This window comes from Nakaseomyces glabratus, chromosome E (assembly GCF_010111755.1).
Source record: "Nakaseomyces glabratus chromosome E, complete sequence".
Classification (NCBI taxonomy): domain Eukaryota; kingdom Fungi; phylum Ascomycota; class Saccharomycetes; order Saccharomycetales; family Saccharomycetaceae; genus Nakaseomyces; species Nakaseomyces glabratus.
Genome location: NC_088955.1, coordinates 124415 through 147433, shown reverse-complemented (window position 1 = coordinate 147433; position 23019 = coordinate 124415). Strand labels below are relative to the sequence as shown.

Sequence of the window (23019 nt, the reverse complement as noted above, 5' to 3'; positions counted from 1 at the left end):
GTATGCGTGTAACTACACCAGCCACTTGCAACGTAGTCAAAGCCCACAACTTTTGCTTAACTCTCGTTTCTAATTTCTCAACCATGGAGTGTCGGCTTCTTATCCTGATATGTGAATATCCTTATCACAATGAAGGGGAGAAGAGGGATGCACAACAGTTACGATTTTAGAACCCCTCATCAATCTAAACCTAAAGAAAACATAAGCGAGGCAGTAGCTATAGAACCCACTCTTACAAACCCCCCTTCAACTCCAATTTTAGTGATCAATATCTATCAAATCTTGCTTTCTGCAAGTAAAAAGGGGAGGGAGATAAGACTAGCCAAGAACAAGTGGCACTTAACGATTACAACTGGCTAATATCACTTATTCACTGTATTGATAGCTACCAGCTCACTCTTCGTTGCTAAACTACTATACTTTCTCTATTTTGATATCCATCGCGATGAGATGAGCCATTATACGCGTCGGGTATCAAATCACTATAAACGTATACATTTTCCCATAATTTTTTCAAAATTCTGAGGGAGTTTATCTAAACAAGTAGTATAAGGCCTAATGAGCACTCAAAATTGGACTCATTTCGGTCATTTTCGGAGTTGTTACTGTAGTGCTAAAGATCAGAACCCGTCAGGATAAACAATTAAATAATTGTTACCTTTTTGAGCCCGCTCTTTGTGCTTTTTCCAGATAAAATTTGTTAATTTAGTAACTATTACGCAATCTCACAACACAGTTTTGGGTCCACTGTAACAACCTTATTAGTGAAACATTCATACTGGAAAGCACATACTTATTTTTTATTAGAAAGAAAGAGGTCTTACGGGAAACAGGATGTCTAGTCAGAACAGTGCTCAGGACTCAAAGAACGACAACACCTCTGCACCAAGCGGTTCTGGTGGCCCACCTAGCAAGAGTGCTATTCAACAGAAACAGATACAGGAGCTAACAGCCCGGTTCAAGCAACTGGTGACAGAGGCCAAGAAAGTTGGTGAAACCACTCCAAGAGGTAAAGAACTTTTACTCCAAGCTGCTAAATTGAAGGCTGTATATGAAAACTACACAAGGAGACAACAAGCGTTAGCCAGAGCGCAACAACTGCAACAACAAGGTTCCAATACCAATGCCGCCGCATCTTCTGGTTCTAGCACAACAGGTACCACTGGAACTGCGAACTCAAGTGGTAGCGCCTCTACATCGGGTAATAATAGTAGTAACAGCAGCGCACAATTGGCTAATATCATTAAACAAGTACTTACACCAGAACAAAACCAGCAATACGAACAACTACTGCAAAATTTCCAAGTCAGAGCAAGCGCAATAAAGGACAAACACACTTTCATTAAGCAAAACATTGACCGGCTGGTAGTTGAAATTAACAAACAAACGGATGAGGAAGCCAAAAAACAATTAAACGAAAAGAAAACTGAACTGCTGAGAAATATTAAGGCAATCAGATTGGAACACCAAGCTCTACAACAAGAATTACAAAATGGTAAAAAGAATTTTTATCTAGAATGCGCAAGACAAAATCCGGCTTTACAACGTTTATTACAGAGAAGCACCCAACAACAGAGAATGATGCAACAGAAGAAACAACCACAACCAGCTCAGCCTCAAGTTCAGTCACAAGCTATGCCAGGAGCACAATCACAAGCCAATGCTAACGGACAAGCAGCCATACCCCAAAGTGTTGGTGAAGCACCACCTACTAATATGGGACAGCAGCAGATGCCTACAACTGCAACTGGTGCGAATATAAGCACTCCTTCAGGTCAACAACCTGTGCAAGGTAACACACAAGATCCAAAAACACAGATAAAAACTGAAGTTGGCACACCAGCGCCTGGGTCTCAAAAGGGTGGAAGACCTGCACAACCACAACAAACGCCATCTGGCAGAGGCCAAACAGCAAGTCAACAATCACCTGTCACAGGTGTCAATGCTGCAGCTTCATCAGCAGGCTCTAGCACAGTGACAAAATCATCAATTTTCAAGCCTTCAGACCCTACAGTACCCATTGCTGATACTGTGTCAGTCAAACCACCTGAGCCTATAGCATTCAGATCAAACAGACCAACGATATCAGATGGTTCGGCCATGAATGCTGCTGCTCTTAATACTCCTGTTATGACAACCCTACCGCCATATGAGATTGATACGGACAGAGTGATGTCGAAGCGTAAGCTACGGGAATTGGTGAAGTCTATCGGCATTGACGAAGGTGATGGTGAGACAGTGATAGATGGTGACGTTGAAGAGCTATTACTTGACCTCGCTGATGACTTTGTTACCAATGTGACTGGATTCGCATGCAGATTAGCCAAGCACAGAAAGTCAGATAACCTGGAGCCAACAGATATACAACTTCACTTAGAAAGAAACTGGAACATTAGAATTCCGGGATACTCTGCAGATGAGATCAGAAGTGTACATAAGTGGAATGCTTCACCGGCATATGCTCAAAAACTGACCAGCATAAATGCTGACAAGCAGGCAATCTCCACAGCATCTGCAAACGCTGTATCCAACAAGAAGAAGCCGGCAAACTTTCAAAAATGAAATTAATATACATTATAAATATCATTAAACACTGAAATCCATCATAACGTTTACTATAATAAATATTTTGCAAAGTACTGTATAGCTAAAGCAGTGGCGAGTCAAATCCCCCAGCGAAGGATCCATGGAGGTGCAATAGAGCTCTTACTCAATCAAGTTTAGTTCAAGAGATATTCAAGTAACGGTATTCAAAAATTTGTAAATTAGAACAGGAAGAAAACAAAATTCAATATTACTATTTACTGCGTCAATGAAACTCTATAAAAGGGAATTAAATGTAATGTGCGTATTAAAGGTATGTGGTACTGGAAAATAAATAGAAAGAGGAAAAAACAAAACAACGTCAGGATATGAGATGCGGTCTAATGAAATTCCAAATAATTATTTGGAAAAATTTGAGATGCAAACAAAAAATATTTGAAACTGTAAAAGAATTAACAAGCAAGATCTTCTGTCTCAGAAAGAAATTCCTTGTTGAATGATCAACGTGAAGTCTAAAAAAAGTCTCGGTATTTTTGTGTATTTTTGATCTTTCTGGACATTTAACATTAGTGATGATGATGTTTAAGAAACCTAGAATACGAATACATTGAAACATGAAGGTGGTGTTAGCAAACAGCAAATAGAAACGAACCTTAATCATTGGCTTTAGATTAGAGGGTTTCTTGGTTAACGGGAAAGGTTCGAAAACATCATTATTGAACTCAAAAACTAGGAATAAGGAAAATTAAAACGAATAATTAAGACGAAGGAACTGCGGTAAGTTGGGTATAAAGACAAAAAAACGAAAGCAAGTTTAAAATTTAGCGCTCGCATTAAGCCCATCTACCCAAAAGTGCCATAAGACCGGCACCCAGAGCCATAACGAAATAAGCAGCCAACATATTCCTCAAACCGTGTTCACCCTTGAATTGGTTAGTGAACAAGAATTCATGAGCCATCAGCTCAACTAGACCAGCGTAGACCAAAATACCAGCAGAGATAGCATCAAAGACACCGTTAACGATCAAAGATCTTCTAGAACCAGGAACAAAACTGTGTCTGACACCGATACCGATAGCGATAGCGATTGGAGTGGTGATAGTGTAACCAAAACCTAGCAAGTATGGCAACCATCTCTTACTATGTGGCCAGTAACACTCAGTGATTCTGGCACCCAGACCCATACCTTCAAACATTTGGTGGAAGACAATGACAACGAAAAGAGTCTTGAATTCATCACCGGAGACAGAAAGGGATAGACCAACGAAGACAGAGTGGAACAAGATACCGAATTCCAAGATGAACAAAGAGGTCAACTGGTTCAAGTATTGCTCCTTTTGCTGGTCGTTAGCCTTAGATCCAATTTGAGTGATGTCCTGGTGGACTTCATCGTGAGAGAAGTGGTTGTGACCTGGCATGTGCTCCAATGGGTCAACGGTAGTGTTGTGAACATGACCCACCAGAGAGTCATTCTCATTGCTGTCGTTGCGGACCTTCTGTTGGGCCACGTTGAAAGCAGGACGTTTCTGAGACTCAATGTCGTCAGAGCCGTCGTCGTAGTTGTAGTTGTTGTTCTTGACAACATCACCGTACTTGTCATCCATGGCGACGTGGCTGTGGGAGTGAGTGGAGGAGCTACCGTCCTCGTCAACCATATCGTCCTCAACGCCGTGCATGTGAGTTTGTCCAAAAGTGGTTGGCATATTGTGGGAGTGGTTGTGGCCGCCGCCCATGGTCTTGCCGACGTAGTGGTGGGAGACAATCTCGATCAGGAACAAAGCGAACAGTGCCATCAGACAGATACCGAAGGCCCATGGGTAGTTAGCAAAAGTGCCGCCCAGACATGGGTTACCCAAGCTGTCCGAGGCAGGCTCCAACAAGTGGATGAAAGCAGTAGCGACGATAACACCAGAACCGAAGAACTTGGCGATAAAGAACACCCACGAGGGCAAGTTGATAAAGGAGTAGCGGGAGGCCAGCAGCGGGAAGTACACACCGATGGCAGAGGAGATCAGGACCATGAACACCGAAAGAATTCTCAGGTTCGTGTGACCGTTGAAGTCGTTGTCAACAGCACAGGCCGGTGGTGGACCATCGTCATCGTCTCTCTTGAACAATAGCTGCACAATATCCATGATTATAATTTTGTAGCGTCTGTTTTTTATTTTATATTGCTTTTAATTGTAGCTTATGCGTTGTCGCGCCTGTTCTGTGTGCTCAGTGGTGCTTGAGTGGTCCAAATCCCCAGCCAAGCTAATAACATACCACCTTTATATACTAATGTTTTTAAAATTCCGTTATCGTGTCCATCACAAAGTAACCGTTACAGTACCCTTTGGCCTGCACTCCCACAGTCCTTATCAGAAATACTCTTATCATGGACAGATAACCTTCCGGGTTGTAGCAAATCCATTGTCAAATTGCCAAATGGCTTTCCCACTACCCCCACCACACAGAAACTCCCCTAGGGCAGCACTTTCCTTATCCATTCAGGTTCCAAAAAATAACCCTCCGGGTACATTCCAAACAAATTTTTTCAGTTTCCCTTCAACTTGCTTTCGACTTGCTTTCAGCTTGCTTTCAACTCCTCAGTTTTTTCAGTTTTTCCGTTTTTGAATGTTTCCCCCCCACATATGAGATTGCATTCTGCGGGATATTCTAACAATAAAGCTGCTGCTTATCAATTTGACACCTTGAAGGTTATTCCCTTCACCCCTGCGTCCGTATCTTAGCATTAAAAGGAAGATAGCTGTGCCTGTCACCCTCTTCGCTTCGCTTCTTTCCTGTCTTACCCGAAAGGGGAAATGTTTTCGATATTCTCTACTCAGACAAACGTGCAAGACGGTTGCGTTTCTTTTTCTTGTGTTCCTTCTGTGCTGGATGTTCTCACCGACACCGAGGAAAAATGGCAAATTGAAAATTAAAAATGGAAGATGTAATCTGAGTCATGCGGGCTTTACACTCAGAATCTGACGTGTCCTTGTCATCGAACTCTCCTGAGATCTTTCTGTTCGCTTCTTTCTGAGAAGCATTCTTTTTTTTCTTCTTTCTCGGTGAGAAACATCCTTCTTTTTCTTCTTTCTCGGTGAGAAACATATTTCTGTTCGCTTCTTTCTCTTCTTTCTCGGAGAAACATTTTCCCTCAGAAACAATTCTCGAAGATTTAAACAAAATTTAGTACATAGTCGTATACAGGAATAATGTATCTTGGCTATTTTCAGAAATATGTAAATCATGCTCCGCCCCTTCTTCTATGCCCCCCCGTTTCTCCGAGGATCAATTGTCTGTTCAACTTGTCTCTGCTCAACTGTCTATTGGGCCAATTGCCTCTCCATGCGGGTGATGAGCTGGCCCTGACTGTCTCGGCGTATGCTCTCCTTGACAGGGCTGCCTTCTTCCTTTCTGGGCCTGCCGCGCTTTCTGGGCGAGCGCTTGATCACAACGTTCGCGTACTTCTTGCCTCCGATGCAGATCATCCGACTCCGGTGTACCGCCAGCGCATCCTCACGGTTGAACATCTTGCCACAGGGGCACGCGTAGCTCTTCTCCTGGTGCGTCTTCTTGTGCCGTACCAGATCGTGGTTCCGAACAAAGGCCTTGTCGCAGCCATCATAGTCGCACCTGTAGGGCCTGTCCTCCAGGTGCGTCTGAATATGCGACCGGATGTTGTACCGACGCTTGAACGTCTTCCCACACTGCGGATACAAACACTCGTACATCCGGTCGGGAAGCTCCTTGACATAGACATCAATGCTCCCGCGCGGAAGCGTCGTCAGCTTCCTCGTAATCTTCGTAGGACTGCTGAGAATCTCGTCTTCGTCGCTCGCCTCGTCAGTGTCAAGGTAGCTGCGGCCCAATGTCAGCCGGACTGGCGACCCCGGCTGCGACATCTTCACATGCCGGCTCTTCAGCACAGGTGAGACATTCAACGAACTCGCACCGCTGTACCGAACGGGACTGGACATCTCCGGCGGTAACAGCGTGGTCTCAGTGCGCTCCAGCTGAAACTGGCCCTGCGAGTACTCGTCTCCCGCTCCGCCTACTTCAGGCGCCAGCTCTTCCGGGGACAGCGAGGGATTTACCGGGTATTCCAACAGAAGATCCTCCGCCGATCCCAGCTTATCAAACCCATCGTTGGCACGGGTTGGCCCCGCTGATAGTCCGACAGAAGGCCCAGAGTACCCTCGGGCTTGCCCATTGCCTTGCTTCGCAGGCGTAGCACTCGTGGACCCGGGAATCGTGGGCAGTATATCCATTGGCGGTGGCTTCAACGAAAATCCCGCATCGGCACCACTGTGTATCCCAAGCCCTATCACTGGAGACATTGTCACAGACTCAGGCGAGATCGTCACATTGTCAAACTTCCCCGCGCCATTGTTCGGCTGAGGTGTCAATAACGTCGACGGCGTATACGTCATCGAGCTCACTCGAGACTTGGGCGTGTACGGAACTGCCCGGTGCGCAGCCTTCTTAATATTCAGCTTGTTGCTGCTCTGTGGGGACAGCACCGATAAGTGCTGGCCGCCGTTCACAGCACCATTACTAACTACATCCTCGAAATCTAGCTTCACTCGTACGTTCGTCCCGTACTTCCCGTTCGTCCCGTACTTCCCACGCTTCACTGGCGAGCCATTGTGCTTGTTGTCCCGACAATGGCTACTAGATCCAGATCCAGATCCACCAGCATTTTCACCACTATCACCACTATCAGCACGATCAGCACGATCAACACCATCGGCCATTAGGTAATCCATGTAGTTGCCTTTATCCGCTCCAGCATCGCTCAGCGCAGGCGATAAGGAGTAGTCCGCCCTCGATGCGCGCTGTTTTTGCTGCTGCAGCACGCGCTGCAGTTGCTCCTGCTGCTCAACAGTTTTATCAAGCTTCTGAACTACCTGGGCATTGAGCTCCTGCTGTATACGTAGCGCCTCCCGCAGCTCCTCCTGCTGCTTCCACAGAGCCTCGCCCAGCGGAGACGATAACAGATCAAGCGACGCCCTATCATTAAACAGTTGCGGCTGCGGCTGTATTTGTGCTTGTTGCTGTGATTGCGAGTGCGATAACGTTTGCGAGTGCGACTGCGATTGTGGCTGTATATGTGCTCCCTTATCGTTATTGGTTCCACAAATATCTGCTATCTCTAGATCCTCTACTTCTGCCACCTTACCTACATGCCCAGCATCTCCTCCATCGTTCAAAAAATTATCCAGAATATAAGTATCAAAATCATTGCTCATCACACCGAGATCGGGCTCACCACTTTCAAAATCGCCCAGATCAAAATTGAGCCCAATATCGTCGCCTCCAAATATATTGAAACTCCTGCCCTCTTTCAAAAAATCCTCCTGGCTGTCAACCTTCGTGCCCCAGTCGCCGTCCATTGTATATGTATTACTGAAACTCGAAACCCAATAGACAAAAAAAAAATCAACAACTTCTCTAGTCTGTAAGTGAAAGAAATACCAGCTTCCTTAGTTATACCGTCTCTTGGGCGTCTGGTGTGGTTAAAGAGCCTATGTACATCGCCTGGGAACTAACGCTCTCATTGCAATTCAAATATATATAAACAATTTCTCAAGATCGTCCTATGCCTCCTTCTCCTTCTCCTTCTCCTTCGCCCTCTCCCTCTCCCCCCTGCAATCAAGCCTATATGGAAAACAAAGCACTGCTCACCACTAGTCCTATCGACTTGTTCCAGTATCAACATCCATTTTTTTTTTTCAGTGCTTTTTCTCGGCTCGCGTGTTTACGTCTTTCCTAATTGAGTTAAATCATCAATTTTTTTCTGCTCCATACCGGCCAATACAAAACAACAAAGTGAGAGCTGCAAGGAGGATCTATCTGTATGGGGGGGGGGACCTTTTACCTTATCAGAGCAAGTGTTCTATTTGCTAAATAGCTGCTTGATTCTGCAAGCACAATGTAACGGATCCGGACATCTGGCCTTTCACTGAATCTCCCTCACCTATTTCATTTCATTATTGAGCCTTTTTTTTTTTCTCTACCCCCCTTCACCTGCATCAAGAAAAGCAGTTGCAAAAATTTCATGATCACATCCCCACTACAAGGATCACCCACATCACCTTACTGTATCTTATTACAGTTATACAACAGAAATTGGCGATCATCTGATTTACACGTTGCCAGCGATTTGAACAGTGACTCTCTTTGTCTCTATGTATGTCTTTCTTGGCTTTCTCTTGCTCAACGTATAATCTGCAGTGTGCATTTCAACCAACTGCCATAAATTTAAATTTTGAGTAATCATCAGATGCTAACATACTTTTTGAAAACTGGCACCAGAAAAGATTAAGCATGTCTTACCTGAAGAGGAAAGTTTATGGGTCAGGGAAGGATAAAGACCTCATATCGCTGGACTCAATCCCCTTCACCGAGAAGTTACTCAACCCATTGACCGAGGAAAACCAGTTCAAACAACAGGTTTTCGAAGTAATTAGAGAGTTGAAGCTATGGGACCACGAATGCTCAGATATTAACAAGTTCAAACTAAGAAAGATCAAAGGCGCACTTACCAATATCATCTACGAGGCCATATACGATGACTCGTCATCTTTGCTTCTAAGAGTGTTCGGTGCAAAACTAGAAGCCATTGTCGCAAGGTCTTACGAGATTAAAGTCCTACAAAGACTCCGGGAATCACAACTAAGGGGCCCAGTGATATTGGGTTGCTTCGCCAATGGCAGATTCGAAGCATACGTAAGGGGATCAGCCTCAGTGGCTCGAAATGACCTCGCTGACCCTTGGGTCATGCAAAATATTGCCATGCGCATGAACAAGTTACACACAGAGGTAGAACTCACCAGTGATGAGCAATACCTGTACGGTTCTTGCTTCCAAAAATTATCCGACTGGTTCTCCATATTAGAGACCGTCGGCGAACAATGGATCTCTGATAAGAAAAATCTGGAGAAGTACTTGCATGTTAACGATTGGCAGTTTTTCAAAGATTCTGTCGCAACTTATAGAGACTGGTGTTTTGCAAACACTCATTACAGTTCACAAGACAACTTCGTCTTCTGCCACAACGATTTACAACACGGAAACGTGCTTTTGATAGACAAGGATAACGAAAAGAACAAAAACCTAATGCTTATAGACTTTGAGTATGCCGGACCAAACCCAGTAGCCTTCGATATATCTAACCACATGAGTGAATGGATGCACGACTACGACAGATTGGACTCTTACAAGTCAGATTACGACAGGTACCCTTCAAAGGACAAAATCGACGAATTCATAGATTGCTACCTACACCACTCACACACACCTAGAACCATGCTCGACAAGCAGAAACTAAAACATGATATAGAGCTTTGGAGACCCTGCGCTCAACTATTTTGGTCTGTGTGGGCCATCCTGCAGAGTGGCACAATTAATACCACTACTGTCAATTCTCGAGACGCCACTCCGGAAGTTAACGGGAAATTTAATGACGAACCAGAATTTCAATACCTCCTCTTTTGCAAAGAAAAATTATCCTGTTTCTGGGGTGATCTGATACAATTTAACTTGGTCGACAAGAACGATAACCGCTTAATCGCAGAGTCTGTTAATTATCTACCGCTTTAATATACATAATCGCATTTTATACAACTTTTTTGGCATTACTATCTTAGTTACCTAGTCCATTATACGAGCTAAAAATCACTTATATTTTTTAGCAAATACAAAAAGCATAGCAATAACGTGATCTAGATCACAATATATATTTATTATTTACTTGAAATAGAATGACGAATTCATCTGGGAAAGAATATTTAAATTATAAATAGTGTCTTATCGACTTTGAATACCGAGTTGCAGAAAAATTGATGAATATTTGTAATTGTTCTCTGTTTCAGCGTGCTTTTTTTTGGTTTGTTTGTTTTTTACTCCTTGTCTTGTAAAGTCCCCTTCAAAAATGATGAATTAAATTACCATAATAACATCTTCTTTGGATCCTCAATCAATTCCTTGACTGTCTTCAAGAATGTGACTGCTTCTCTACCATCTAGCAATCTGTGGTCGTAAGTTAGAGCTAGATACATCATTGGTCTAGAGACAATTTGGCCGTTAACAGTAACTGGTCTCTCCTTCACACCATGCAGACCCAACACAGCGGTTTGTGGCATGTTGATAATTGGTGTACCGTACAAAGAACCGAAAACACCACCGTTGGATATGGTAAAAGTACCACCAGCCATATCTTCTAAAGTCAACTTACCATCTCTGGCCTTTTGACCCAATCTGACGATCTCTTGTTCAATCTCTATCACGGATAGAGACTCTGCATTACGGACAACTGGGGTAACCAAACCCTTAGGAGTGGCAACAGCAATCGAGATATCTGTGTAGTCACGGTATACAATTTGGTCACCTTCAATGGCACCGTTAACAGCTGGAATATCCTTGGCAGCCAGTGTACAAGCCTTAGAGAATAGACCCATGAAGCCAAACTTGGTACCGGTCTTCTTGATGATTTCATCCTTATATAGCTTTCTCATTTCCATCAATGCGGACATATCGACTTCGTTGAATGTGGTTAGAGATGCTGCGGTGTTTTGAGATTCCTTTAATCTTTCAGCAATTCTCATTCTCATACGGTTCATCTTCACTCTGTTCTCATTACGGGAGAAGGCTGCAGTGGATGGGGCTTGTTGTGCAGCGTTGGATGCCTCTTGCTTTGGAGATTCTGGCTTCTTCACTGGAGCTGATTTTTTCTCCGCAGCTGGTGCAGCTGGCTTAGCTTGCTCTGCTGGTTTCGATTCCTCAGCAGGTTTCGATTCTTCGGCAGCAGGCTTGGCTCCACCATCAGCTGGTGCACCACCTTCTTCAATCTGTGCCAGCTCGTCACCAACAGTGACAGTGTCCTCTGGTTCGAAATTTAGCTTGGTGACTGTACCAGATACTGGCGAGTTAACCTCGATATCAATCTTATCGGTCTCAATGGTGGCCAAAAGCTCATCTTGCTCAACAAACTCACCGACTTTCTTTGTGAACTCCTTCAAAGAACCCTCAGTCAGGGACTCTGCCATGGAGGGCACCTTAACAGACGTAGACGCCCAACGGTACTGCGACAAGTACGCAGGAACAACCTTCTGCACCGGCAATTTCCATGCAGCCACATGGCGTGGTGTAATGTATCTTTTTGCGCAAACAGCCGACCTCGACAACATTGTTTCGTTCTGTAGTAGTTTTCCTCTCCCAAGTACAATAAAGCACACCTTTTCTTAATCGTGTATTTTTGGTGCTACTATTTTCTCCTTCCACCAAGGCGGTACCAAATACGATTGCAATGCGCTTTGCTCTTATATATAACGCCCATCTCCCCTCCCACACACAATTCGCCTTCACAGGATTTGGATTAGTGCGAGTGGGAGGCCGAAAAGGCCTCCCCCCGTATCTCCCCGTAGCTCCCCGTAGCTCCCCGTCGCTCCCCGTCCTCACGCACAGCGAACCGCGATCTCGGAGTCCCTCTCCTCCTTTCTCTCTTAACTGCCTTTGCTCGGTGCGGGATTATCTGCGTAATCACCAATTCTCGCCTTCTGATTCGCTCTTTCACCAACTAACGGCTTGCCCTCCCTCAAGCGATGAGAAAAAGGGTAAAACGGTGCTGAGAGAGAGGAGATTAAGTGTGGTGTAGGGAGGTTAGAAATGCTGGGTTTACAAAACATCCGTACATCACAATATATACGTTATCGCTACATATCGTGATACGTGAGAGCCGTTGCCCACCACTGATAAATTAGATAAACAAATCGTATACCAATACATAACCAATTGTAAACAAACGTACATAGGTATATAAACAACACGTAGCACACGATATATCTCCATGTACTTCGATTTTTTTTTGTCTTTCATTGGCTAACAGACAAAGGCCGAAGAATAAGGCTGTGCCTCTTCTCTGATGCAAATGTTACTTTTCCGCATTCCCCGCGAGATCTCTGTGGAGCACACACAACAAACTTTCCCGGTTGTCCAGAGGGATTGTAGGGGTAGGGGAACAAAAGCTATCAAAAATAATATGATAAATGGCTTTCCGTTGTCTCTCTCTGCGGACGTACTCCGTAGTTTTGCGTTTAATTGTCGCTAAACGTTACCCGGCTTTTTGTTTTTTTTTGATTTTGCTTTGTTTTTGTTTTTGTGTCAGGGCTTTCCTCTCCAACACCACACAACCAACAAAGTTTTCTTTTTTTTTTTTTTCTCATTCTTCCTTCCTCAACAGTTTGGGCGGCACTTTTCTGGCAGACTATAAATACCACACACTTCTCGGCCTCAGATCTCGTCCTCTTTCTTTCTCTTTATCTTCGGCGGCTAATTTTTTTAATACCCGTTTCTGCTGTTATTGCTATAAGAAGTAGTTCATTCAAAGTACAGGTGTTTGAAACAACATAAAGGATTGGTTTGTGAGCACAGTTCTTTATTTTTTTCTTTGAGGGTAAGTATCTTTTTACTTAGTTTTTTTTTTGATATTTTTAACTGGAAGAATAACAAAAGGACAACCTTTAAACTCTATTAACAAATGTCTCATACATCTGACCATGAACTGGAAGATGGGTTGGAGAAGTTGAAAGAACAGATGAAAGACGTGCCGGAGGGATCAGAATCAGTGACGGATGTGCTCGCCACTAAGGACAACACGGACGAGCTGCCGATGTTCATGGCCTCGAACTCTTACGAGTCCATGATGAGAGCCACCAATAACTCCAAGGATATCAACTTCACCATGGACCTGAGCGAGAACTTGCTCATGGAGTGCAGAAGGTTGCAAGCGATGAACGAGAAGTTTAAGAAGAAGATCGAGCAGCTGAAACAAGAGAACCATGATCTCGTAGAAGACCAACAGAAACACACTACAGGCACAGAGAAGTTGCAACAGGAACTAGACGACTTGAAACATCTCAATTGGGACCTAGAGGCTAACTTGGACAGTTGCAACAACGCACTTCGATTGATAAGAAACGAAAAGAACGATCTTGACGAGAATTACAAAACTACAAGAGAACAACTGGATGCCATAAGAACCGAGTCCGAAGTATTGAAACTGGAAAACCAAAAATTACAATCACAACTAAGTTCCCACGTCGCAAATATTGACCAAGAATCAAAATCCATGAGACAAAGATTATCAAATCTTAACGATGAAAACGATGAATTGAGTTCGAAAGTTAATTCTTTAGAAACTTCTTTGTCAACTTTGAAAAATGGGTTGCTGAGATTCTTGAAGAAGCAAAAATTGGTAGAAGAGGACACAAGTGACCTTGAAGATGATTTCTTTGATACTAGGTCAATAGATACCATGGCAACTGAGATCAATAACGATTTGCCAATTGAAAAATTGGAAACAATGGCTCAAAGTCACAATTGCAAATTGATACCCATTGATCAAGACACCGAGAGTTACAAACTGAACTCGTTACCCTTGGAATCTATAATAAACAAAATCAATGATTCTGAAGATTTTGAAGTCATTTCTAGAAAAGAATTAGAGACTTTAAGAGAACAAGTCAAAAATCCAGAGATCACTATCGAAAGAGTTAAGGACTCGCTATCAAGTGATAACAAAGATCAACAGATCAAGTTGATGAAATGGATTGCTCAGTTGAATAGTCGAATTATTTTAACAGAAGATAAATACAACGAGATGAATAATAGAATCTTTAACCCCAACAGAGCTCAGCTATCGGAGACTGCTGAGAAGATAGGTCTTAATGTCATTGAGAAGAATGATCTGGAAAATCTAAAGGAAAAGGCTCTGAACCCATCTGTAGATTTAATCAAGATCTTCGCGAGGAATAATAATATGACCGCCATTCCAACCGAGCGTTATGAAATGCTAGAATCCAGTTATAACACACCCACAAAAGAATTTTTAGAAGAAAGAGCCAATGATCTGAATCATACATTGATTGACAAGAAATCCTTAAATGATATGAGAGAATCGATTGAAAACCCAGATATATCCTTTATCAAAGAAGCTGCAAAGAAGTTTAATGAAAAGATAATATCTACAGCAGAATATGAAGAGATGATGAGATGCTTGGAGAACCCCTCTTTAGAGTTCTTAACCTCTAAAGCAGAACAAATGAAACAGAAAATAATACCTGCCGAAGTCTTCGAAGATCTTGAAAATACAAGTAAACATCCAAGCATGGAATTCTTAAATCAAAAGGCATTTGAAGCTGGCTATAAAGTTGTATCTGTATCGGATTATGACCAACTCAAGAGATCTGTGGAACAACCCTCATTAGATTTTATCACGGAGAAAGCCGAGGATTACGATCAAAGATTAATCTCTTCTGATGAATTCGAAGAATTGATGCAAATTTCTCAAGACCCACCTATCGATTTCTTATCAGCTAGAGCAAGTGCCAAGGGGTATGAAATGCTAAAGACTAAACAATACGATGATCTATTAAGAAAGACTAACGAACCTACAGCAAAAGAATTAGCTGCTATCGCCTCCGGTGTAGGATATGTGGCAATCCCAGATTCAGAGTATTTAACACTAAAAGAAATTTCAGAAAATCCTTCAATGGGCATATTAAGAGAAAAAGCCGAAGCATATAACCATGTTGTTATCGATAAAAATGAATACGAAGATATGAAAATGAAATCCAATGACAAAAATGCAGCCATTGAAAACATTGCCTCCTTTGGTTTCAAAGCAGTTCCATTATCTGAGTATAACGAATTGATCGATTCAACGTTAGAGAATTCGTCATTGGAAGATCTAAGAAAACGTCTTGATAGTGAAGGGTATGTGATGGTTGAAAGAGATATTTACAATAAACTATCTTTACCCGTATTTGAAAGAGGATCATTGGATGATACCATGAAACTATGTGAAAAATTCTCTCTACGTGCAGTTTCAAAAGAAGAGTTTGAAGAATTAGAGAAAAGTGCCTCCTCACCAGTACTATCTATTGATGAATTGATTGAACGTGTGAAATCTCATGGTTTCATGGTTCATTCATTAGAAGAACACAAAGAATTACAGAAAAAATTCGAGGAACCAGATATAAACTACTTGATCGAAAAGGCTCAGAAGTACAATGTTGTGTTGATTGATTCTAATGAAAACTCTAGAAACGAAGAACTTATAAAGAATACACCATTAAGCTTCGTTAGAGAAAAAGCAGCTTTACATGATTGTAGTATCATTGAAACTAAGAAATTAGAAGAAATGCAAACACAAATAGAACAACCTACTATCGAGATGCTAAAGGAAACAGCTGAAAAGATCGATTGTATTGTAATGACCTCTGAGGAGAAAACTAAGCTAGACGAGCACATGGCAAAGCCTCCATTGGATTACTTGAAAGAAAAGGCCAGAAGACAAAGAAAAGAGCTTGTGGATCTTGTTGAATTTAGAGAGCTGATTAGAAAAACTACTAATCCTACAGGTGATGAGATCAAACAGTACGCTAACTCATTACAATCTGTTGTTTTATTAAATGATGAATATAACGATTTACAAAAACAGATTGAATATCCAACTTTAGATTACCTAGTTTCGTCATTGGAGAAGTTCAATTATGTGGCAATTCCAAAGGAAGAATATGAACATAGTGTGGATAGATATAACAACCCATCTAATGATTATTTATCCGAGAAATTAGCTGATAATGGTATGATTATGGTCAACAATAATGAATATCAAAATTTGTTATTATCCGTTGATAACCCTGAGTTAGCATATTTGGAAGAAAAAGCTAAGGCATTCAGGAAAATTGTAATAGATAAGGAAGAGTTCCAGTATAAACTTGATATTTTTGAAAATCCATCCTTAGAGTTTTTAGAGTCAAAGGCAAATAATATCAACAAACAAATAATCGACAAAGATGAACTAAATGATTTGAGAGATAAACTAAGAAACCCTACAGAAGACTATCTAATTGAGCATGCTGAGCTTCAAAATAAAACTTTGGTTGACAAAACAGACTATCAATGTAAATTGAGACAATTAGAAAATCCAACCATTGATTTCTTAAGAAACATGGCAAGAAAGGAGTCTATGGTTTTGATGGCAAAGAATGAAGCAGAAACAATGCAAGCAATGCTTTCGCAACCTGATTTGGATTATTTGAAAGCCAGTGCAAAAGAACTTGGTTATGAAATAGTGGAATTGGCTCGGTACAGAGAACTTGTCAATAACTCAGAAACACCTTCATTCGAATTCTTACAATCTAAGATCCATAGCATGAACTATGTTATTGTTCGTCAAGAGAAATGGGAGAGTGTCAAGCAAAAGGCTGAAAATCCAACAGAAGAAGAATTGAAATCCTATGCTCATAACTACAATCTGAAAGTTTTTACCAGTGATGAATTGAATGATTTCATTGCTCAGATCAAACTTCAAGAAAGAAACAATACATCTCCTTCTTCCAAAGTTAAAGCCAGCAAACAATATTTTGAACAACTCATTAAGGAACAGAAACAACAACCGGGTAAAATCAAAGAACATGCTCAGGCATTGGGTTTCGTTACACTACCTACTGATGAATACGAAAATTTGATCAAGAATCAAAAGGACTCTGCATTAAAGAAAGAGGAAATTTATCGTGCTGCAAGAGAGATGAATATGACCGTAATTGACAAAGAATCATACTCCAAATTTATTCAACAGAGATCATCACCTGTGAAACTGACTTATGAAGAATTACAAAGTCTAGCAACTAAAATGGATATGGATTTGATAAAGAGAACACCTGATCTAAGAAGCAATTCTAGTGGTACAAGACTAAACTTTGTTGAGAAGGAGGAATCCGCTGAAGATAGTAGTAGTAGTAGTACAGGAGAAAAATCGGAGAACCTTACTCAAAATAAATCACCATTCTTGACTTCAAATACTTCTTCATTGACTTTAGAGGAACTTACAAATAAAGCCAAAGAACTCGGTTATATCTTGTCTCCTATGAGAAAAAGTGCATCACCATTATCTGATATACCAGATTTGACTTCAGAGAGCACTGCCACAAACTCCACTTTAACTAATACTCATGAAAACCACTCATCACTAGACCTCTCAAAAATTACACAAGACAATCATAAAGCACAGAGCAAAACTATACCTAATAAACTTGATATTAATACCGTGCAGGAGTTACTGAAGGAGACAGAATACGAACTGATTAACAAAAAGCAGTTAAAGGAGTTGAAGTCTGTTAGGAAGCCATCAAAACCAACAAAACCAACAGAAAAAGAACTACAAAAAATAGCTTCAACACTTGGTTTATCCCTGCTGACACAAGAGCAATTGAAAGACCTTGAAGATCCTGCAAAGCTCTCTGATGATGACCTGAAGAAAGAAGCCTCCAAGAGAAGTTTGATAGTCCTTTCTCTAAAGTCATACAAAGCATTGTTATCGAAGGAAAGACAGGCAAGCAAACCAATACCAAAGATAACACGTCTAGAAATTGTCAAAAAGGCACCAGTTCATGGCTTAATCGCCATAGATCAAAGAGAGTATAATAGCTTAAAGACTGACAACAAGAAAATAGATATTGGTAAGGTTGACGAAAACATGTTACGCACGAGAGCTAAAGAATTGGGTCTAGTTGTCATGGACAAGAATGATGCCTCACATATGGAAAGGGTATCAAAGCCAAAGACAAAGCTAGAGCTAATCAAATTACTTCAAATACGTTACAATTTGGTAGCTATACCAAGAGCAGAATATTCGAAATTGAAGTCACAAATTACAAACGCAAAATCAACGGAGTCACCATCGTCAACAGCTGAAATCGAGACCAATGCTAAATCTTCTAATATAACTGATGTTGAACAAATGAAGCAAGAATTAAGTAGCCAGGGATTCCTAGTGGTTCCATCTACATGTTTCATTTCTACAGCTTATGCCAAGACCCCAACCACGAAGAAGGTTGTTGTTCTGCCTAGAATGTACTATATGACACTATTGGCTCGCAGTAACCCAAGACCAATCAAAAGAACAACATTGTCATCTCGCAACAACACAAGCAATCTCGATTCCACACTGGTATCTGAAGCTAGTGAATTACCTTTGAAAAGTAAAACTGCACCTTCAAGTCCAGCATCTGAAGTGCCTCCAAATACAATTTCATCAGCGCTATACGGTGGAACTTCATTTAATGAGAGTAGTACTGTAAAATCAGAGAGCACTCCACTTTCATTTTCCCCAACTCAATCACCATTACACACACCATCGAAACGTACAGCAAAGAAACCGCCAATGAACCGTTCTACATCTGTTGACACATTAGGCACTTTGAATTCTATTGCTTCTATGAACGAAAAGACAATGATACCCGCATTGACTCAGACAGTTATCGGTGAATATTTGTACAAATACTACCCAAAACTAGGACATATCGGTGGTGAAGGTAGACACAGAAGATATTTCTGGATCCATCCATACAGTATGACTCTATACTGGTCCGAAACCAATCCAGTGATGGAAAATGCTGCTCAGAGTAAGACTAAAGGTGTTTCTATTTTGAACGTTTCTGTAATTCCTGACAATAGCAGTCACCCAAGTGGTCTATATTACAAGAGTATAGTAGTTACCACTGATGACAGAAATGTCATTTTTACATGCCCAACTAGAGAACGTCATATGGTGTGGTATAATTCTTTGCGCTACTTACTTCAAAGAAGCATCGATGGTATTCCTTATGATGAGATTGTTGAAGATTCTGATAATGATATGTACGCCGGTAAAGTCTTCCCTCTAGGAAGACAAGGACAACATGTACCTGGCCGCCTAGGTACAAGGACTACTATGAGATCTCCATCTATCTCTTCGTTGAGAGATAGGGTGAAAAAATAAAGATATGAGAGTTTACTTATGCGAAAAGGTATAAAATTATTAGTTATTAATATAAGTCGATGACGAGGGCCTGACCATATTTAGATTGGCAAAGTGTACTTTACCACTATATCCAAATTTGTACTATTTAATTTTCATATCATCATGTATACACTAAGTACCACGAACATGCGGACTCTTGATAATAATATATCAAAATTCAAAAATTCGAATAACAACTGTATATATATTTCAAAAATACATTAACAACGCTCATAACATAAAACTTGTACTATATTAATAATAATAGTTATAATAAATATTAAAGTGGGTAATAAATATAAATAACCACACGATCAGACTAAAGAACGGTTTCAAATATTTTTTCAGTTTTTGCTCCATAACTTTTATGAAACAACAAAAGAAAGGGAAGCCATTCAAACACTACCAGAGGAGAATGAATGTGTGTGGAATTGTCACTAATGATGGGCAATAGCTTTTCAAAACAATAAAAGTCAATGTCAAACAAAATGGAAGTAAAAGTACCTTGCACTACTCTTGAATATGACTGAAAAAACCTCTTATAGGAAAGAGACTTAAAATACAATTGGAAATGGATCAAATACCATTATGTTTATCGGAAAAGACAAAAAAATAACAAAAACTAACAAAAAAAGAATGAGTAAATGATAATAAAATTAAAATTTGGCGGAGTTCCACAGAAGAGTTCGATTTTTCTAATCACGACTTCAGATTAGAACTGATAATCAGCACATTACCAGGTCATCTTTTGAAGTTTCTTAATGTTTGCATGTAAGTTTTTCTGCTTTATCTGTACTTCTGTTAATTTTCTTTCTGATGCATCACTTCCATCAGGGTTTGCAGTATAGGTGCCTGCTTTTTTATAAATTTGAATATCTCTGTCGTCACCATGTTTGAAGCAACATCTCTTACCGTATGGGCAGTAACCAAGCTTATCCCAGTTAATGCATGGCTTTGTTCTGAAATTATTTGAGGTCTTTTTCAATTTCAGTTCTTGAAGGCCATGAGCAAATTGACACTTGTTCCCATACTTACAGAAGCCCTTGGTGGTAAAAGTCTCACATAATTCTGTCTTGTACAAACCCTTATTAATCTGTTGTTGTTGTTGTTGTTGCTGATGCTCTTTCACCTTAGGCTCGCTGTTGATCTGCTTAGTAGGGTCCACAGTAGTTTTTTGGATGTGGAACTTCTTGCGGTTTATACTTTCAATAGGCATGTCGTCAATACTCAGGTCCTGCATCTTCTGTAGATTTTCGGAAGTTAGTGGAAGCGCATTAGCCTGGTAATGATGCTTTATGTCAACTTCTAGGTTAGACTTACGTGAAACTTGCTTGTCTTGCAAAAATGGGTTGATTTTATGTGTCTTGGCAGGCTTTGCAGAGATTTCATTGTTAAAGATATTAGTGTAGTTCAATGGTGTTACATTGGCCTGTGAGTTCACGAATTCCTGGTTAGCATAGTTTGTCTGTACATTGCTATCAAGGAATGTTGGCTGCTGCTGTTGAAGTTGCAGTTGCTGCTGTAGCTGCTGTTGTTGCAATAGTTGCTGCTGCTGTTGTTGCTGCTGTTGCTGTTGCTGTAATTGCTGTTGTTGCCTGAAGTATAAACTCTCATTGTTTATAGACTTACCATAAATATATTGAGATTCGTTCAGGCTGTTCAGGTTGTTAAACAGGGCATTGTTAGCTGCTGCACCATACACTGCAGGACTGTTACCGACCAGATGTGTGTTAAATTTCGAGTACATCATGCCTGGTGATGTAGATATATCCTGTATACTAACATCACTAGAGCTGCTGCTTGGGTTGGCCTGGTCGTCGAGCTCTAAGGAGGGCACGCTCTTGATCCCAGACGCACCAACATACCCGGAGTTCCTCTTCGAAGGTTCTTCGTTCAACAAAGTCTTCAAGTAGTACTCCTCAATTTCTTTGATCCGGGCCTCGTAGTCATCGGCCTCGGGCTGGATCTCCACATTCTGCACCTCAGATGCACCACCATTCCCATACATGTTGGCATGGGCCATCTTCAGGTACTGGTGCTGTCCATGTCTCTCCGAGAAGACACTCTCGCTGAACTCCGTATAAATATCACTCATCGCTACACTTGGTTGATACTTATGCTTGTGCTAAGTCCTGGCAAGACAAGGTTCGAAATACTACAAAGTTTCGAGCACAAAACCCCCCATATATATATATGAGCTCATCACCTATATTTTACTACACCCAGCTTTTACACAATTTCCGATTATTTGGGTGCACAAAGCTCACAATCATGACCTACGTGGGTGCACTACCCATGATAAGGGCTCTAGGCTGTCCACCATCTCACAACCATCAAAGTTGCTACCTCGCAACCACACCATCTTAGCATTGCACTATTCCCCCATCCGCAAGCCCATTGCTAATCAAGGCAAAGAGCACCCTGACCCTGGGCACCACTTCACCCAGCCGATAACGCATCGCTGAGCATATAACCACCTCACATATATGCTCTTGGAGGTGAATCGCAGATCGCATGGGCACTTCCCATCGCAGGGCAGAAGTCTTTAGCTCATCGACTTGTTCCCTGGCTCTTTCAACTCGGGGGGGTTGTATAGGTCATGTGATTTTGCCCGCTTATCGCCAAAAAATTTTTCAGCTGAAATCGCATAGAAAGTAGTTATAGTGGTAAGTAGGAAGTAGTTGTAGTTTGATGTGTATGGCCCAAGCAGGAGGAACTGTGTGCGGGACGATGGATTACAAAGAGGAGCAAGAGCAGGAGCTGGAAGTTCTGCGGTCTATATACCCGGATGAGCTCGAAGTGGTGAAGGAGTACCCTGGGGTGAAGTTTGAGTTGCAGTTGAAGCTGGAGTTGCAGGAGCTGATAGACACGTCGCATTTGTCTAAGGACCACACTTTGCACTGTACGTTTCAGCTGCCAGAGGAGTACCCTGATGTGAACCCTGTGATCAGCATAGAAGTCGAAGAGACGTTGCTTAACAGCGACGATGAAGGGGAAGGAGAGGACGAGGACGAGGACGAGCAACAGTACGATGAGCACGGTAACAGGCTGATGAGCAAGTACGAGAATATCCCCGACACGATCTCCATTGCTGACTACGTGAGCGGTCCGCTGGTCGCGGAGCTGGAAGAGCAGATCGAGACGGACATGCTCTCCGGTATGCAGATGTGTTTCGCGCTGATATCCTCCATCAAGGAGAAAGCCGAGCACTACTTCCTGGAGCAACTGACCTTGAAGCAGAAACAGCACGACCAGGAGCTGCAGGAGCGTGAGAAAGAAGAGCAGGCCAAGTTCCACGGTACAAAAGTCACTAGAGAGTCCTTCCTCGGCTGGAGAACCAAGTTCAGACAGGAGCACGGCTTGGATAAGCGTGATGAGGAGAGAAGATTGCAAGCACACCATGGCAGACTCACGGGTAAACAGATGTTCGAGCAAGGTATCGAAGGTACTCTGGATGACATCGACGACACGGATGTCCAGGAGGTCGCTACTAAATTGCAAGACGATTTGTAGGTCTAGTTCAGCCATATATACAAATGTCTGCCCCCATAAATACAAGAACAATTAGCATCGTACTCATAGTTTCACGCAACTATTGCATTTCCTTTGTACATTCTCAATATTACTTATTTACTTTACAT

At 41.7% G+C, this 23019-nt stretch overlaps 8 protein-coding genes across 8 annotated transcripts; 4 read left to right on the top strand and 4 right to left on the bottom strand.

The window, feature by feature from the left end:
- Window positions 1-834: 834 nt before the first annotated feature.
- Window positions 835-2562, top strand: TAF12 (Taf12p; the record flags this gene model as incomplete). The annotated part of the gene is made up of 1 exon (XM_445749.1): window positions 835-2562. One exon carries the CDS (start codon window positions 835-837, stop codon window positions 2560-2562), a length of 1728 nt encoding a protein of 575 aa, XP_445749.1.
- An 815-nt stretch (window positions 2563-3377) lies between these two features.
- Window positions 3378-4679, bottom strand: GVI51_E01133 (uncharacterized protein; the record flags this gene model as incomplete). Its single annotated transcript, XM_445747.1, has 1 exon — window positions 3378-4679. The coding sequence occupies one exon, from the start codon at window positions 4677-4679 to the stop codon at window positions 3378-3380; it is 1302 nt and encodes a 433-aa protein (XP_445747.1).
- A 1176-nt stretch (window positions 4680-5855) lies between these two features.
- On the bottom strand, window positions 5856-7925 carry SWI5 (DNA-binding transcription factor SWI5; the record flags this gene model as incomplete). The annotated part of the gene is made up of 1 exon (XM_445746.1): window positions 5856-7925. The coding sequence occupies one exon, from the start codon at window positions 7923-7925 to the stop codon at window positions 5856-5858; it is 2070 nt and encodes a 689-aa protein (XP_445746.1).
- Window positions 7926-8590: 665 nt separating this feature from the next.
- On the top strand, window positions 8591-10134 carry EKI1 (bifunctional choline kinase/ethanolamine kinase EKI1; the record flags this gene model as incomplete). The annotated part of the gene is made up of 2 exons (XM_445745.2): window positions 8591-8722; window positions 8848-10134. 2 exons carry the CDS (start codon window positions 8591-8593, stop codon window positions 10132-10134), a joined length of 1419 nt encoding a protein of 472 aa, XP_445745.2.
- Window positions 10135-10478: 344 nt separating this feature from the next.
- Window positions 10479-11720, bottom strand: KGD2 (dihydrolipoyl transsuccinylase; the record flags this gene model as incomplete). The annotated part of the gene is made up of 1 exon (XM_445744.1): window positions 10479-11720. One exon carries the CDS (start codon window positions 11718-11720, stop codon window positions 10479-10481), a length of 1242 nt encoding a protein of 413 aa, XP_445744.1.
- A 1349-nt stretch (window positions 11721-13069) lies between these two features.
- Window positions 13070-19357, top strand: NUM1 (Num1p; the record flags this gene model as incomplete). The annotated part of the gene is made up of 1 exon (XM_445743.1): window positions 13070-19357. The coding sequence occupies one exon, from the start codon at window positions 13070-13072 to the stop codon at window positions 19355-19357; it is 6288 nt and encodes a 2095-aa protein (XP_445743.1).
- Window positions 19358-20111: 754 nt separating this feature from the next.
- On the bottom strand, window positions 20112-21473 carry CTH1 (putative mRNA-binding protein CTH1; the record flags this gene model as incomplete). The annotated part of the gene is made up of 1 exon (XM_445742.1): window positions 20112-21473. The coding sequence occupies one exon, from the start codon at window positions 21471-21473 to the stop codon at window positions 20112-20114; it is 1362 nt and encodes a 453-aa protein (XP_445742.1).
- Window positions 21474-22108: 635 nt separating this feature from the next.
- GIR2 (Gir2p) lies at window positions 22109-22891 on the top strand (the record flags this gene model as incomplete). Its single annotated transcript, XM_445741.1, has 1 exon — window positions 22109-22891. The coding sequence occupies one exon, from the start codon at window positions 22109-22111 to the stop codon at window positions 22889-22891; it is 783 nt and encodes a 260-aa protein (XP_445741.1).
- Window positions 22892-23019: the final 128 nt, after the last annotated feature.